General features: G+C 39.1%; 1 protein-coding gene across 5 annotated transcripts in view; it reads left to right on the top strand.

Annotated features, from left to right (window-relative positions):
* AZI2 (5-azacytidine induced 2) overlaps positions 1 to 14,721 on the top strand; it is a 41,286-nt gene extending 26,565 nt beyond the window's left edge. Inside the window, exons 3-8 of one of the 5 annotated variants that reach the window (XM_086365600.1) lie at positions 387 to 512; positions 1,285 to 1,384; positions 2,525 to 2,673; positions 6,983 to 7,041; positions 11,909 to 12,027; positions 14,074 to 14,721. In XM_086365600.1, coding sequence (XP_086221726.1) covers positions 387 to 512; positions 1,285 to 1,384; positions 2,525 to 2,673; positions 6,983 to 7,041; positions 11,909 to 12,027; positions 14,074 to 14,486 — 966 coding nt within the window. In that variant the 3' untranslated portion in view covers positions 14,487 to 14,721. Of the gene's footprint in view, positions 1 to 386; positions 513 to 1,284; positions 1,385 to 2,524; positions 2,674 to 6,982; positions 7,042 to 7,587; positions 10,412 to 11,908; positions 12,032 to 14,073 lie in introns of those variants that run through there. The other 4 variants (XM_086365604.1, XM_086365601.1, XM_086365605.1 and 1 more) reach the window with 4 other exon arrangements.
* The last annotated feature ends 1,339 nt before the right edge of the window (positions 14,722 to 16,060 follow it).

Below are 16,060 nucleotides of genomic sequence, written 5' to 3'. Positions count from 1 at the left end.
TAAAGTGTCAAGTACACACTAAATTGATATTCACTTTTCCGATGATAGAAATTAAATAGTATGTTCTAGCTTGGAAAACAGAGAAGCACCATGAAAGAATGATGTAGTATTTTAGTATGATGAATTATAAAAGGCACAGCAAAGTATAAGATACTGATTAAGGAAAAGCATAAACGGAGATTTTTTAAAATATCTATTCTGTGCTTTTTACTTTCTTAATCACTAAAGCATAAATGTATGGAAGTGAAATGTTCACTTAATTGTAGTTCAGGCTTTATTCCCTGCATTAGTGTAATTAAACTGAGATGCGGAGCCATCAGAAGACTGACTTATTCGCTGATGTCGAACATCCTCTTAAGCTTTGTCTTCTGATTTTATGCCTTTAGCTTATAGGAGCTCGAAAGGATGAAGAAACAAGCTCTGTGGGACGGGAACAAGTAAATAAAGCCTACCACGCGTACCGAGAGGTCTGCATCGATAGAGATAATCTGAAAAGCAAGCTGGATAAAATGGTAGGCTGGTCTGTAAAGAATGGCATCTGTGTGTTGCAAATGAATTTTCTCCTTCAGGAGGTTTAAAATTAGAAATACGAGATATTTACATTTATTAGACAAAAAATTTGCCTGCTCAAGGCAAAAGCAGAAAACTTTTTAGTAGGAATATTTGTTACTTACTTCTATACAAAATAAGTAGTTGGTTTGTAATGATGTTTAGGTCTTAAGTACATCTAACACCACTAACTTATTTTGAAAAATTGTGACTCAGTAGAGTTTATCACCCGGAGAAGGCAATGGCACCCCACTCCAGTACTCTTGCCTGGAAAATCCCATGGACGGAGGAGCCTGGTAGGTTGCAGTCCATGGGGTCGAGAAGAGTCAGACACGACTGAGCGACTTCACTTCCACTTTTCACTTTCATGCACTGGAGAAGGAAATGGCAGCCCACTCCAGTGTTCTTGCCAGGAGAATCCCAGGGACGGGGGAGCCTGGTGGGCTGCCGTCTATGGGGTCGCAGAGTCGGACACGACTGAAGTGACTTAGTAGTAGTAGTAGTAGTAGTAGTAGTAGTAGAGTTTATCACTTTTCTTTTTTTTTTTTTTTTTTTAAGCCAGTGAAAAAATGTCCTAAGTTAGAAAAAGATTGGTGAAAACTGCATTCAGTTTCCCACCTTGCTTTTAAAAGGCTGGAATCTGTTTTTTCAAATCTGCCTGAAAATGAATATATAATGTAATACCAATCTTTAGATTTTATTGACTGTAATGTGGCATTTTCCCTACTTAACTAGAATAAAGACAACTCTGAATCTTTGAAAGTGTTGAATGAACAGCTACAATCTAAAGAAGTAGAACTCCTCCAGCTGAGGACAGAGGTGGAAACTCAGCAGGGTAGGCCGCTTATTTGTTACAAATATTCTACCGCGATCAATACGGTTTTCCATCCATGTGTTATAGCCATGATCAGTTTTCTCTGTCTGTGTGCTAAGGACTGACTTTTTAATTTGGGGGCTTATGTTAATTTCTGTGTTCTGCTTTTACCAAATATCAAATCCTTCTTAACTTTTCCTTAGATGTAAATTGCACTTTTCCTAGAGAAAATTTGATGGTTGATTCAGGGCTGGTTTGTGATGAAGTAGATGAAGAAAGGAATACAATCCCATATTCTATAAAGCCTCTTGCCCACATTGGACACCCTGTCATGGAGTAGTTATAGTTGCTTTTTTGTTTATTTTAATCCAGTTTCTGAAGGTTGTTAAAATGTGCCGCTGAGATGCTATGCTTCTGAGAAGTTAGGAGTGGGGGTGGGTGCTAGCCTGCCTCCATGCAAGAAGGCTCTGAGGGGACAGCTCAAGACGCGGCCTCTGAGAGGCCTGACGGGAGGTTGAGGGGGGCTCTCTCATGGCAGGTGAGTGGGCCTTTTTCTATGGACAGAGTCTAAGGAACTCAGTCTTTAGTTCCTTAATGAGGGTAAGGGTTCCTTATTAAGGGTATCCCTTAATACGGAGAAGGGTTAGTCCGTGTCCAGTGCTGTTGCATTTGTACAGTGGAATGTTTATGAATGAAATTGTTCAGAAGTCATGCTATAGGCCTGATGGTCAAGCTTTGTCCTCTCTACAAGGACTGGGTGGGATGATTAGCTGAGTGAGCCTCAGCTTACTCACTTCATTTCATTCTTAATCACTGTCTTAACCTTCACATGTATATGTAATTGATCTGTCATTTCAGCGTATGCTTGATATGTGCTGTGTATTTTAAAGTTTCAGGCTGACAGATTTGCTGTTATCTAAACAGAAATCAGAAATAGGGGTGATGACACAATAGAACACGTTCTATTGTGTTGTATAAAATAAGATTGCTAATATCTTAGCATAGACACTTGAAAGTACTTACTGTCTTTCAAAAACACTTTAATTGTAGATGTTTTATATTGGTTTTTCTTTTACCTCCATTTTACTAACATAATCTTTTTTGAACTGCAACCCATGTAGAAGTCAGAAATAACAATTTTAATGTCCATCCTTTTTGTAGTGATAAGAAATTTAAATCCTCCTTCATCAAACTGGGAGGTGGAAAAGTTAAGCTGCGACCTGAAGATCCATGGTTTGGAACAGGAACTGGAACTGCTGAGGAAAGAATGTAGAGATCTCAGAATAGAGCTGCAGAAAGCCAAACAAACGGTACTACCGAATCACTGAATTGAGAAGCCCATCGTGCTGTGTGCGTCCTGTTTAGGATTTATAACTAGGTGTTAGACCACAGAGTCAGCGTAAATTGTAACTACTTAGAAAATTATTATATTCTGTGAAAATTCACCTTTATCTTCCTCTTTAATCATTTTTGCTAAAATGTGGTAACTGTATGCTTTTATCATAATTCCAGAATTACATGCTTCTGTTGTTTAAAAGCTAATTTTTTAAAAACCTTATTAGTTAATTAAAGTTGTTCTTTCAGCTTCCTTTCTTTCAATCTCCTTAAATCATTTTTTTCTCTGTAAAGTTTAAAGAGAATTCAAGTTTTAAGTTTTCCACTTTAATAATTTGATTAATTTAGACATACAAGAAACTTGATTTTTATAATTATTAAAACAAAACTTTTGAGCATCCACTAATTCTCAGAAGTCTAATACTTTCAGAACAACTTTAGTTTTCAGCAGATAACTGAGAATTCAAGAATTAGGGGCAGGGAAAGCAAAACAGAAAACCCTGCTGAGCTGCTAAGGTGTGTGTAGCCTGAAGTCACCCACTGAAACACAAGTTGCCTCTCAGATCATTCAGGGTCTGTCTGCTATTACAGTGACCCCTGGACAGTGTGGGTGTGACCGGTGGAGGTCCACTTTACAGAGATTTTTTCCAAGAAACATGCAGTCAGTCTTTGGTAAATCTGCAGGTTGCACGTCTGTGGATCGAGGCCTCCAGAGGTGGCTGCCGACTGGGCCGCCGGTTGTTGGTTGAGTCCATGGGCGCTGACCTGAAGATATGCAGGGGCGAACGTGGGACTTGGACTTCCAAGTCGTTTTGGTACCCACTGTGAATTTTGGAACCAGACCACCATGGACACTGAGGGACAGCTTTACATTGAGTTCTTAAAAGCTTGGATATGTGTCTTCAGATGTCATGACAGAAGGGGCTGAGGGTAAAAAGAAGGAATGAATGATAGAGAAGCAAAGCAGAGTGAGAGCAATGCTCTAGATGCAAAGTTTAAAAAAATTATTACAATAAATTGAAAAGTTAACTACTCTCTAGAGTTCAGTGGCCACTATATACATTCTGTACACTCATATATTGCAATCTAAGGTAGCCTCTTGGACAGTTGTTTCTCAGGGTCAGCCTTTCTGCCCATCAGAGTACCTGGCACTCCTGAGTAGCTGGGCCCCCACCCTCGGCTCTCCTGGGCAGCCACTGCTTCCCCCATGTTGCCTGGCTGCCCGCCGGCACTCTGCCCCAAGCCCACGTGTCCTTAGATGAGCTAACAGGCCCTTCTGTACTGTGGTCTTTACTGAAGGTGACCACTGGTTAAGAAGGAGATGGGCATTAAGAATAATACAGCATCCTGCCTTGGCCTTTACCCAGTGAATTCCTCTGCACTGGACAGGGAGAACCTGATTTGCAGCCCCCAGGCCTGATAAAGGGAAAATACCACCTATAAAAATTAGCCTCAACTCCTGTTAGAACCAAAAGAAAGATTTTTCCTACTTGACATCTGAAATTGGTTTTCCTAGCTTTGCACCTGTGACCGCATACACAATTCCTTCAGCAGCTCCAGCATCTTGTCCCACAAGCCCAGTTCTGCTTCTGTGCTTGCAAGAAAAGATTGGCACCTTGAAGCTCTGAATTACAATTGTCAGCATATACATTCTACTTGAAATAATTCAGTAGCTTTAATAAATAATGGATATCTCCTTATAGAGTAGAAAGCAGTACCATAGAGTCATAAAAACTTGGTTCTTAATTGTGTTGCTTATTAATTGTGACATTAGCAAAGTCATTTAACTGTTCTAACGACACTAACTAGCTACTTTTTATGAAAGTTAAGTGAGGTAATATATAAAGCAGCATGGTGCCTATTACATAGTTTATTCAATAAGTAAGTGTGTTTCCAAAAAATCCAGTTAGGTTAATCCAGAAAAGCAGCACTGCAGGGGTCCAAAGGGGTGTGACTGTGTACTAGTGTTACACAGTTAAATCCTCACTATTTACGTTTTCCACTAGGTGGCGCTAGGGGATTAAATTTGCTTTTAGCTTAATTCATCTTTCACAAATCCCAGAAAGACTTTTAACTTTAAAGATAGAAGAAACGTTAGAAATCACTCGTCTTACTGCTGATGAAATTGAATCTCAGAGACTAAGAAACTTTAAGAGTTGAAGGTGACATAAGGGAGGAATTTTTATTTTTTGAAAAAGGAATTTAAGATCCTTCCTTCATAAGAATGGTTAGGGGAAGGGAAGTTTAAAGTAAACAGTGTTCACAACCAAAGACAAACCAGAGAGAGATGGAGTGGAAATTTATCAAGGGTTCCAAGTTTAAATCTTGATGTTGTGGGATGTGCACATTTCAGTCTTGTTTCAAAGGTGTTGCTATCAGAGTCCTCTTGAACGTGGGAGTCAAAGAGCAAGCCAACGAGAGAAATTTATGTTCATATGACTAATCTTAAATCTTCTGCAGCCATACTTAAAAATATTTTTAAGATGGTACTTCCTGTGAAATAGTAACATCTCTGAAGTATGAAATAACATCCTACATGAAAGAATAGTGGGGCTTTGGTGGGCTTACTTTTTTTTAAGTACTTCATGAGCTTGGTAGATAGTGTTTGATATTAATGGGGTCAGGGTTTGGGTCAGTTCCACTGTGGGCCTTCTTTACTTCTTATATCCTCTGGTTTTCAAGCCATTTGTATTCAGAACAGTGAGGCCTTTGAGAAGAAGACACTAGGGCCAAAGTATTGGGAACCCTGGTCGAATGGAGTTGGCATAGACGTCTGTGGTGGCTGGCGTCAGCCCCGTTAGAGTCCCGGTTTGCTGTGTGGATTGGAGGTTCTGCGCAGTCATGAAGCACAGGGACCTGTTTAACTGGAACAGTGTCTCCCAGGATTTTGTAGCTCTGAGCCTATTCATGCAAAGCTTCAAACATCAGATGGCAGGAGTGGAGAAGCAGATCTGCTTTTAGAACATGGCGGTGAAGAACTGGCCAGGACAGGGTCTGTGCATGTTAGAGACAATTCCTTTGTGCTTTTTGTTACTTTACATTAGGCTTTTCTGGATTGTTAGGTGATAGCTGGAGAAATACTTTACCAACCCAAACTGCTTGGTGTTTGGTGTTTTTTTTAATTGGTTTTAAAAAACAAGGAAGGTTTCCATTATGCATATATGTATAAGAGTCAGACACAACTTGGCGACTGAACAAATAACTATACTGTAATTAATACTGTAAGTAAAACATGTATTTTTAATTAATTATACAGAGAAACTAAAAGTGACTTGATCTGATTCCTTCATTTCCTGTGAGGAAATGGAAAGGAAAAGGTCCAGGGTTACGTCCTTTACTCGTGGTCAGACTTCCTCTGACTCAGGGACCAGTTCTGTGTCCCCGTTCCATAGGACTCCTTGGGATGCAGCTAATCATTTGCCATGTTCAGCTGCTGTTTTCTGAACAGTCAGATCCAAAGACACTTTAACTTCTATGATACATATTGATGATTTACACTCCCAGATTGAGAGGACTCATGAATTCCTTTTGTGCTTTTTAGTGTTCCACTTATATCATTAAATGATACAAGAAATGGTAAAATGAAGTTTTATTCTCTCAGTTTATACGGGCCACTTCCGCTAATAGAATGGCTGCCTGTCATTTTCATTTGTTCTAGACCTCAAATTGAAACGCATTGCAAATAGTGTGTTATAGAATTATCTTAAATGTATTAAGTTCACTTTTAAATACCTTTCATAGGTTCTTTTTGTGTCTGTAACCTAAATTACTAAAACTTGAAAGTATATAAGGACTTTATATAAAATCCTCTCCCTATCATTTTATTAGGGAAAGAGGACATTTATGCTGATCGTTTAAACAGTAACCTGTTAAATTTGAGTACTTTTTTGTAATAATACCAAAAGTGAAATACCAACAAACTTCCATTTTCTGATGGAATTCACTGAGCTATACCTTGAACAAACAGTAATTTGATAAATGTTACCATTTTTTTAGTATAGATTTCAGGTTAGTATCTTCAGAAATATATTTTGTACAACTTAAAGGGCTTTTATGTGAAAGCAAGTGTATTTTTTAAAGAAAATTAAAGCATTAATGACTTTAAATAATTAGAAATGATTTAGAAATATCTGGCAGATTTGGAGTTACTTTATTAACATTGAATATAAGATCTACGGTTATAGATGTATTCTGTAAAAGCTGAAGCATGTGTAGAGTAGTAAAGTACTGAGAATTAATAGAAGGTAATGATGACAACTTTTAAACTTTTTTAAACAATGACAGGATCCATCTCTGGATGACAATCTGAACTGCAGAGATCTGCAGAGACTGAGCGTTTCAAGGTACGAACATTCTCCAGCATTTAGAAGCCACACCTTGTTCTGCCCGGCACTGTGTTAGGTTGCTTCTGTTACGATTTAACCTTAAAACAGGTTGACACTGTTGAGTGCTGCATGAAATCTCTGATCACTGTGTATTTATGAAAATATTTAACTGTTCCTTAACAATGGGCTTGAACTTGAGCAGTAGAAGGATGCATATTATTATGATGCCTTAGATAAAATTTTTGAACATTCAGTACTGTTTTAGATAGAATATTAGGGAGCTAGCTGTGCAGAAGTATTCTGTAGTAAATTCTGAGTTTTACGTGAAGATTATGCATTTCCATACGTGGCAGTATCACTTTGTTTTAGGGCCAAACGTGGACAGCCTTAGTCTTTACTGTGACATGAATTTTAAGAGAGCCATCTTCTTAGGGTAAGACTAAAAGTAGCTGTCAGGGTGTATACGTGTTACTTTAGGCATTTGTTTCTTAAGTACATATCTCATTTTAATTTCATCAACGTAAGTGCATTGTTTTATCTGATGATTTTTTTGTGCTGTCTTAGCACCCCCTCTTCATGGACACGTCCACCCAATGAAACACACACATTTGACTTCATTGTTGGATTGTTCGGCTTCCAGAATTTACTGAATGATCTCATACCTATTCTTCCTATCAAACACCCAGTGGAGAGAAACGCTCAGTTGGGAAAAGAGCTGAATGAAAGCCCGTGTAGCCCCTCTCCAGAGGCAGGGCCGCCCCCTCTGCAGGTGTGGGGGCCGGCAGTGCTGTAGGCGCCGTAGGCTGGAAGCTGCTCAGCCCTGCCCTGCCTCCACTTGACGCCTTCCACCTCTGTCTACACTCACAGCAAGGAAGCCTTTCCTTTCTAAAACACACGCCTAGTACCCTGTCCTTGTGAATTATTTTTCAAAGATGTCTTCTGTGTCAGACTTCCCATTTTTCCTGTCAACCTAGGTTTCCCCGTACTAATTTATTGTATTTGTCATTTTTACAAGCTTTCTTAAACCGTTTTTTGGAAAGAGGCATGTTAGAATCAGAGTAGGTCAAATAAAGGGGCTTATGTAAATACTTTCTTAGAAGTGCATGGTATAGAACAGGCTTCTGTATCCGTTCATGGGCAATGTTACATGATTGGGGTCACTTCTTTTGAGAATAACGGGAAAAGCTGCCCCCCACCCACCAAAAAGATGTGTGTTTGAAGGCACCGTAGCACTGACAAGACAGAGAAGGCTCTCTGCAGGCTTTGGAAGAGGGAGGCAGCCGCAGGAGGTGAGTCTGACTTCTGAGGCTATAGAACTGTATAATTGTGGCTTCAGAGTACTGTTTTGAGTTTTCTAAAGCTCAGTAGTAATTCAGGGGATATCAACTAAGAGAAACAGAGTTTAGAATTCAGTTCAGTCTAAGAGTTTTTCTGTGATAAAGAACTGTATGATTAAAGCGAGCCCTAATGGCTCCCCATGCCCAGGCCCATTTGTGCTTTTTTGCAAACCTGTAGCAGTGTGGATTGTGGAACTGACCGCTTTTCCATCTTCTGGTTAAGCAGCTAGAAAATTAATAACCTGATTTGTGACTTACCTTTGGTAAACTTAATACCATGCATAAAATTTTATGTAGTCTCATTCCTAACTGCGTCTTATCTTGTTTTTTCCTTCAATTTATCATTTATACCTATGTCCAGTTTATAGTCCTGTTTTATTAATCTTTGCAAGTTACGGCATCCACTTTTAAATGGAATAATTCAGATGATAAGTCTACTATATAAGGAGAGAGAAGTACATAGCATGTTTCCATAAAACCATTAGCTACCAGTTTAGGTATTTTTAAGGATTATTTTCCATTTATTTGGAAAACTTTTTTTTTTTTTTTTTTTTTGCACGTCCTCATCATGTTGCAGGGTGAACAAGGTGATACAGTATTATTCCTGAGTGAACCTTTGAATTACTGGAGGCCTTTTTATGGTCCTCGTTGTATACATGTCATTCAACAAAAATTGCCCTACCTGTCAGAAACTTGGCCACTGCCCTGCCAGTGTGCTGGCTAGGGTTACCTGTAGGTTACTGCCCTCAATTCTGAAGCCAGATGTAGGTGTGGGGTCACTTAAATGCACATTCTTGGTTTCCAAGATAGGGAATATGTTGGTGTTTTTCACACTGTGCTGTGTTGCCTTAATGATCGTGAAATTTTATGAGTTAAGCATTTTAAAAATAGAGAATAAAACAGAATAGAACATACCAGAGTGTGGGATGCAGGGTAAAATGATTGCCTGTTGTGCCTTACAACTAAAAATATTTGAAAGAAGCTTTTTTGAGGAAATCAGTCATCTAAACGTGCTTTCCTAAGTCCTGAGTTCTGGGCTGAGACTGTCCCGTACTTGTATTTTAATTCCTCTGGGGAATCGCGTAGTTCAGTAAATTTTCAAAAGCTAAAGAAAAATAGGACTGAAGTAAAAAGATTTTCTTGTAGAAGGCACATTCATTTCAGTATTAAAGAGTTGAATGGACAGTGTCAGTTAAGAAAATTGAGCTTTTACCGTTTTTACCATGTAAGCTGGACGTCTGTCCACCCCTTGAGATGTGGATAAGGCAGGCTTCATTATAAGGTTGTGTCAGCAGTCAGTGTGATGAAGATGAAGCTGAGGATGGTGTGAAAATGTGACCCTAAAATGGTGGCAGTCAGTCACGGGACTGGATCACAGCAGCTTGTCAGAGTCGGAAAGTTCTCCCGCCCCCGCTTCCTTGTGTCCAGCGAGCCCCCAGGCCGCCAGGCTGGGGTGAGGGGTGAGCTGCCTGTCCAGCATGTGGGACCTGCCCAGCCACCGTTACCCTCATGTCTCATGTCGCTTCTGCTTTGTCATTTACGGTTCTCATTCAGGATACTTGGGTGTTGCATCTCACTGTTAAGGTCGTTTTTATGAGTTCTTTATAGACAATTATATCATTAGGATTTTGCTGAAGACTTTAATATTAACTGTAAAGCGTAAAGTAACTGCCATTACTTTGCTATCCACAAGAGGGAGAGCTTACACTTAGTAATAATTAGATCTTTATATCTGTAGTTTTCAATTCAGGTGACATTCAAGGCAAAAGAAAAAGATTAGTAGACGTATGTTAAACTTGGTGACATAGTTTCTAGTTTAACATAGTTTATAAGCAGTCTTTACTAAATTGAATTGGAAAATGTGTATTAGAGCTGCCCCAACACCTCCATTATTTTTGTTTCTCTTACTTTATTCAAGTAGCCTTGTTGAATGATGAGGTGTCCGATACTCCAGTATCCATACATTGTCTTGAGTACTGTATTTGCTTTTCTCCAAGTCAGGTACTGATTGACCATCGCACGTCAATAATAAATGCTGTTTGTAAGCTGTATGATTCATGTCATGACTGCATGTATTAGCACATGTACAGTGTTTACACACACTTAGCTGCTGTGTAACTTGAGTAACTCTTTTGGGGAAGCACAGTGATGCCCAGAATTGCAGCCAGGAACCCACGGCTCTTCACACTTAAGACAGTGCCTATGTGAGACACGCAGAGTGGCACACAGCTCAGATGCTGACTGCTGAAGCAGAGGCGGTTCACTAATTTTTGTGATTCTCTCACACCTGTCAAAAACCTGAAAAACTAGACTACTGGTTAACAAACGATGTTTACAACAGATTAAAACAAGTAAGTAGATTATTCTCAAAAGCAATGTAAAGTTTATTCTCCTGCTTCTATTGAAAGAATTATAGTCTGAATGGAATGGGAATATTTTGACCAAAAATGTATGTAGCCTTACATAATTAAAATAACTGTTTTTTATTATATCTGTTGTTTTCATAGTTAGGATATTAGATTTAGATATCAAGAGTGTTATCCTTGAAGTTTGCTCAAAGGTTTTTGTTTATGCTAGACAAAAATTGAACCTGAAGTGACATGTTTGTTTAATTTGATTTGAAATATCTTTAAGAGGCAGTAGTGCTTGTTTGAACAATATGAGATCATTTGTTCTTACAGTTAACATTTTATGTATTCTCATGCAACAAAGCAAGAATATGTGTTGAGGATTTCAATTTATTTAGCTGGCAACTAAGAACCTAAAAAAAAAAAATCATGACTATCCAAATAAGAATGCTTAGTGGAAGATAAAACTCAATAAAATTAGGTTTAAAATATCTGATTTATGACCTCCCAGGTAACTGCAGAAAATGCTTTGAAAGGCAGAAATGGGGCTTTGTGCAGTCCTTGTCTCTGCGAGCCTCTGCAGCGCCTCCTCTCGGCCAGGAGTCAGCAGCCCTTCGTGACTCCTGCTGTCGTGTCACGCTGGTTAGAGCCGGCATCTGAGACAGCCCAGTCAGACGAGAGAGAAGGGGACACATGAGACCGCGATTGTATTTTAATGTGGGCTTGGGTATACACTCAGCAATTGGTAACAGCATTCACAACATCAAAACAACAATTAAAAGATAACTATATTAATAAACTTAAAATCCATACATGAATGAACATCACTGAATTCTTGGTCAGACTTGGAAGTGAAGAACATAGCCCTTACTATTAAACACCACTGCACCTTGTAGACTATCATAAAATCTGAATACTGAGAACTATTAAATTCGTTTAAAGTACTTTTTATATTACCATTCTGTTTAACACAGTTCAGTTCATTGATAAAAATTAGGTCATTATTATTGTGAATAAGATCTTTTTCGTTTGTTATATAATGCTCTAAATATTTCAACTAATATTTAATGGGGAGGTTTTATTTTGTTATTTCAAAACTAATTTTAGCAGAAATGCAGGTAAGTTCATTTCTCTGTTAAAGTTTTTCCCTTCTGTCCATATAGAATAACCACCATTAAAAAATAAAACCCTGTATTTCAGTGACAATATGCAAAGTGCATACTGGGAACTGAAGAGAGAAATGTCTAACTTGCATCTGGTGACTCAAGTACAAGCCGAACTACTGAGAAAGCTGAAAACCCCAGCTGCAATCAAGAAAGGCAAGTCAGTGTTTGCCGGAAACCGCTGATTCCAGCCGAACTACCCGAAGAGCAGCTCTTGATCGTATCTTATCGAAATCTTATCAAATGGGTTTGATAAGCGCAAGTTATGTAGTGTGTTCACAGCCTCCCATTCTCTGTTCTGTCTTCAGCCTCAGACCGGTCAGCTTCACACATGAAGGTGTTGCTGATGTGTTTCTTCAGCACTGCATTCTTTTCCCCTTGTGGCTTTCTTCGCAGCCGAGTGTTGCTTATGTGTTCAAGGCTGAGGTGTGAAGTTTGCTCTAGTTGACCTTTTACCACAACTACTTCATATATTAAAATAAAAAGACAGCAAGACACCAAAAGCTCTTTTCATTCCCGTGCTTCAAAATATGCCAAAGACTTAGCTCTTCACATTGTTTTCAAAAAGATAACTCTAATTGCTTGTTTGGTTATTTCCATTTTTGTAAACTTAATTTTTCTCTCCATAAACGATAATTTCGAATGGAGACTAGATGCTATTCATTTAGCCCTTCTAACCAAACAAAAATTTTCATTGCTTTTTCATATTTAACTGCTTAGCTGACTAAACCTTTTGAGTTTTCTGTTAACTAGTAGTGGGTACTTTGCCAAAGCTACTTTTTATACCTCAGAGAAAAATCAGTGCATTTGTACCTTTCATTACATAATGTAGTTCTGTACAGTTGTGCAGTGTAAATTTGAATGTCCTAAACTTTCAAGGCATGAGAGTAACTTTATATTTTTTTAAAAATCGTTAATTTAAAATTATTATTTGCACCTCAGAAACAAAGAGGGCACAAGAGAATTATGACTCGTTCTCTGGAATGTTTACTGTGGGGCGGGAGACAGTGGGACAGGATGAGACAGGAAAGAAGTTGAGAATTCCTTTCCCTTTCTACGGTTAGTTATTACAGATCAGCAGAGCAACAAGGTGCTTTGGCAGGCTCCAACTTAATTTATGATTCATTCTGTTTTTAGATTTTCCAGCGGCCAGGGTTACACAGGAGACAACTTTAAGTTGATGGTAGAAATAGCACTTCTCTTGAGAGAGACTCATAGAGTAATTCTTCAGTGAGTTCTCCTGTAACTCTTCTGACTTCCAGAAAGTAGTAAAGGAGCAGTGCTGTCCTCTTGTGTGGAAACGGCTCACTGTCGTGTCGCTTCTGAGCTGGACGTTTCCAACAGCAGCGCCAGGCCTGGGGCCACCACTCTGCTCCACAGAACTCAGTCTTCTGCGGAGCGGACGAGACGAGCTGCGGTCACCTTTCTCTAGAGCCACGTGTCACCACAGTCCAGAAGCTGAGCACTGTCACCTCCCGTGAGAAAGGGCAGTAGCGAGCTTACCATATCATGTGGTTGAGTTTCTTTTCTTTAAAACTGGAGTCAGGCACTGATTGCACATGGTGCCCCCTTGGCTCAGGGAGAGCTTCAGCTTCGCATCCCCGGGCAGGTGCAGGCAGAGGGGCAGGCCCTCGCTGCCTCTGTGCCATCTGTGGTCTGTATTCTAAGCCATGACATGTTACTAAACACCGGGGTTTTTTGCTTTTTTTTTAACTTGAACTATATTGTGACCATAGCAGATTTAACATTTACCATTTATAAGAAAAAAGATGATTTTATAGTTTTTAAACTATTTTATTCATAAAAGCCTTTATATATATATATAACAATACATATATTTATATATATATGTATATATATAAACTTGATTTAGGTCTCAACAATTCACAATATAATCATTCCTCGGAAAATTTACTTTTGGACCACCTTCCAGTTTTTTAAAATAGTAATTTCTTCAACTTCACTGTGATACGGGCAGGGCAAGATTACAGTGTCCATTTTGCAGACGAGAGATCAGCTATTTACCAAGAGGTAAATTTGAACTGAGGGCATCTGTCATCCCTCAAGTCCCAGGGCCACGGTGATTGCACTGATTTGGCAATGTCCATTTCCAGTTCTAGAGTGACCAGATTAACCAGATGTTTACTATTTTATGATTCTAACTGCCAGACAGCTGATGCTTAGCCTGTGTTTTCTTTTCAGCTTGCGCCCCAGCAGGATGCATGGAAGACCTGGGTAAAGACAGCACAAAACTGCACTTGTCGAATTTTACTGCAGCTTACAAAAGACATGCCCCCCTCTCACCAAATGGCAAAACGCTCTGCCATGCCACGCCTTCCCCCTTACCAGGAGACGCAAAGGTTTTATCAGAGAAGGCAGCTCTCCAGTCGTGGACAGATCACGAGCGATCCATTCCTCACGATGGCACAAACTTTCAGGAACACAACTCTTACAGTAGAAATTCCCTGGAAGATAATTCCTGGGTATTCCCAAGCCCTCCTAAATCAAGTGAGACGACATTTGGGGAAATGAAAAGTAAACCTTTGCCTTTACCCAACTTGCCACCACTGCATTACTTGGATCAACATAATCAAAACTGCCATTATAAACATTAATTCTGAAGAGATTCATGGTGTTCTCATCAGTGGTTTTCTGGGAAAATCATTAGCAAACAAAGCAGATTTTGATTAAATTTTTGGAGAGTTTTTCAGTATTTACATTTGCACATAATGTACCATATTATGTAGTTGATTTTTCAGTATGGAAGAACACCCTCCAGCTCTGTATTCTGGCTAAGAATCAAATATGTGTTAGTACTTAATAAATTAATAAACTTATTAAAAATCACAATTCTACCTTTGATGCTAATTGTAAATTTCTGCCTCTCACATTGAGAATGGAACTGAAAGTTTGCAGACATGGTTTTACAAAGCGTATGAAATGCCTAACATAAAAATAAAAAAGGAAACCATATCAGAGAAGAGTCATTATTAAGTTGCATAAAGGAACAGATGGAAATGTGAACAGATTACATTCCTGCTGACTTTTTAATGTGTACAGATAAGAAAATTATTACAGTGGAACAACAGTATCTGGCTTACTCCATCTATATGTGCTATTGTGTCTCAAAGTTTAAGATTAAAATCATTTTTTTTTTAATTTTATTTTATTTTTAAACTCTACATAACTGCACTAGTTCTGCCAAACATCAAAATGAATCCGCCACAGGTACACATGCGCTCCCCATCCCGAACCCCCCTCCCTCTTCCCTCCCCACACCATCCCTCTGGGTCGTCCCAGTGCACCAGCCCCAAGCATCCAGCATCGTGCATCGAACCTGGACTGGCAACTCGCCTCCCACATGATACTTTACACGCCTCAATATCATCCTCCCAAACCTTCCCACCCTCTCCCTCTCCCACAGAGTCCACAAGACCGTTCCATACATCAGTGTCTCTTTTGTTGTCTCGTACATCGGGTTATTGTTACCGTCTTTCTAAATTCCATATATATGCGTTAGTATACTGTATTTATGTTTTTCCTTCTGGCTTACTTCACTCTGTATAATAGGCTCCAGTTTCATCCACCTCATTAGAACTGATTCAAATGTATTCTTTTTAATGGCTGAGTAATACTCCATTGTGTGTATGTACCATAGCTTTCTTATCCATTCATCTGCTGATGGACATCTAAGTTGCTTCCATGTCCTGGCTATTATAAACAGTGCTGCGGTGAACATTGGGGTACACGTGTCTCTTTCCCTTCTGGTTTCCTCAGTGTGTATGCCCAGCAGTGGGATTGCTGGATCATAAGGCAGTTCTATTTCCAGTTTTTTAAGGAATCTCCACACTGTTCTCCATAGTGGCTGTACTAGTTTGCATCATTTTTTAATCACAATGTTGATAAAATTTGAAGCTGCCATCTAGACTTTAAGACTTGAAATTACCTCACTGCAGCCAACTCTGTCCTGGTATTAATACATCCCTCAAGTCTTAACTGAAAAAAATGATGAAATAGTTGAAAAACTGTATGTTGTATGAATTAAACTTACAGTCATGTACATTATCCAGGTAGAAGTGGGAACAGCATCACACAGGCTTCCATCTAATCTTCAGCATATAGTGAAAACTCCACTGGGTATGTTACTGTGTAAAGCTGTTTGCTTCAAAGGGGCTACACCCGCCATTAA

This window comes from Bos grunniens, chromosome 22 (genome assembly GCF_055505025.1).
Source record: "Bos grunniens cultivar Pamir isolate PY7600 chromosome 22, Bosgru_T2T1.0, whole genome shotgun sequence".
Classification (NCBI taxonomy): Eukaryota; Metazoa; Chordata; class Mammalia; order Artiodactyla; family Bovidae; genus Bos; species Bos grunniens.
This window is presented reverse-complemented; position numbering and strand designations above follow the sequence as displayed.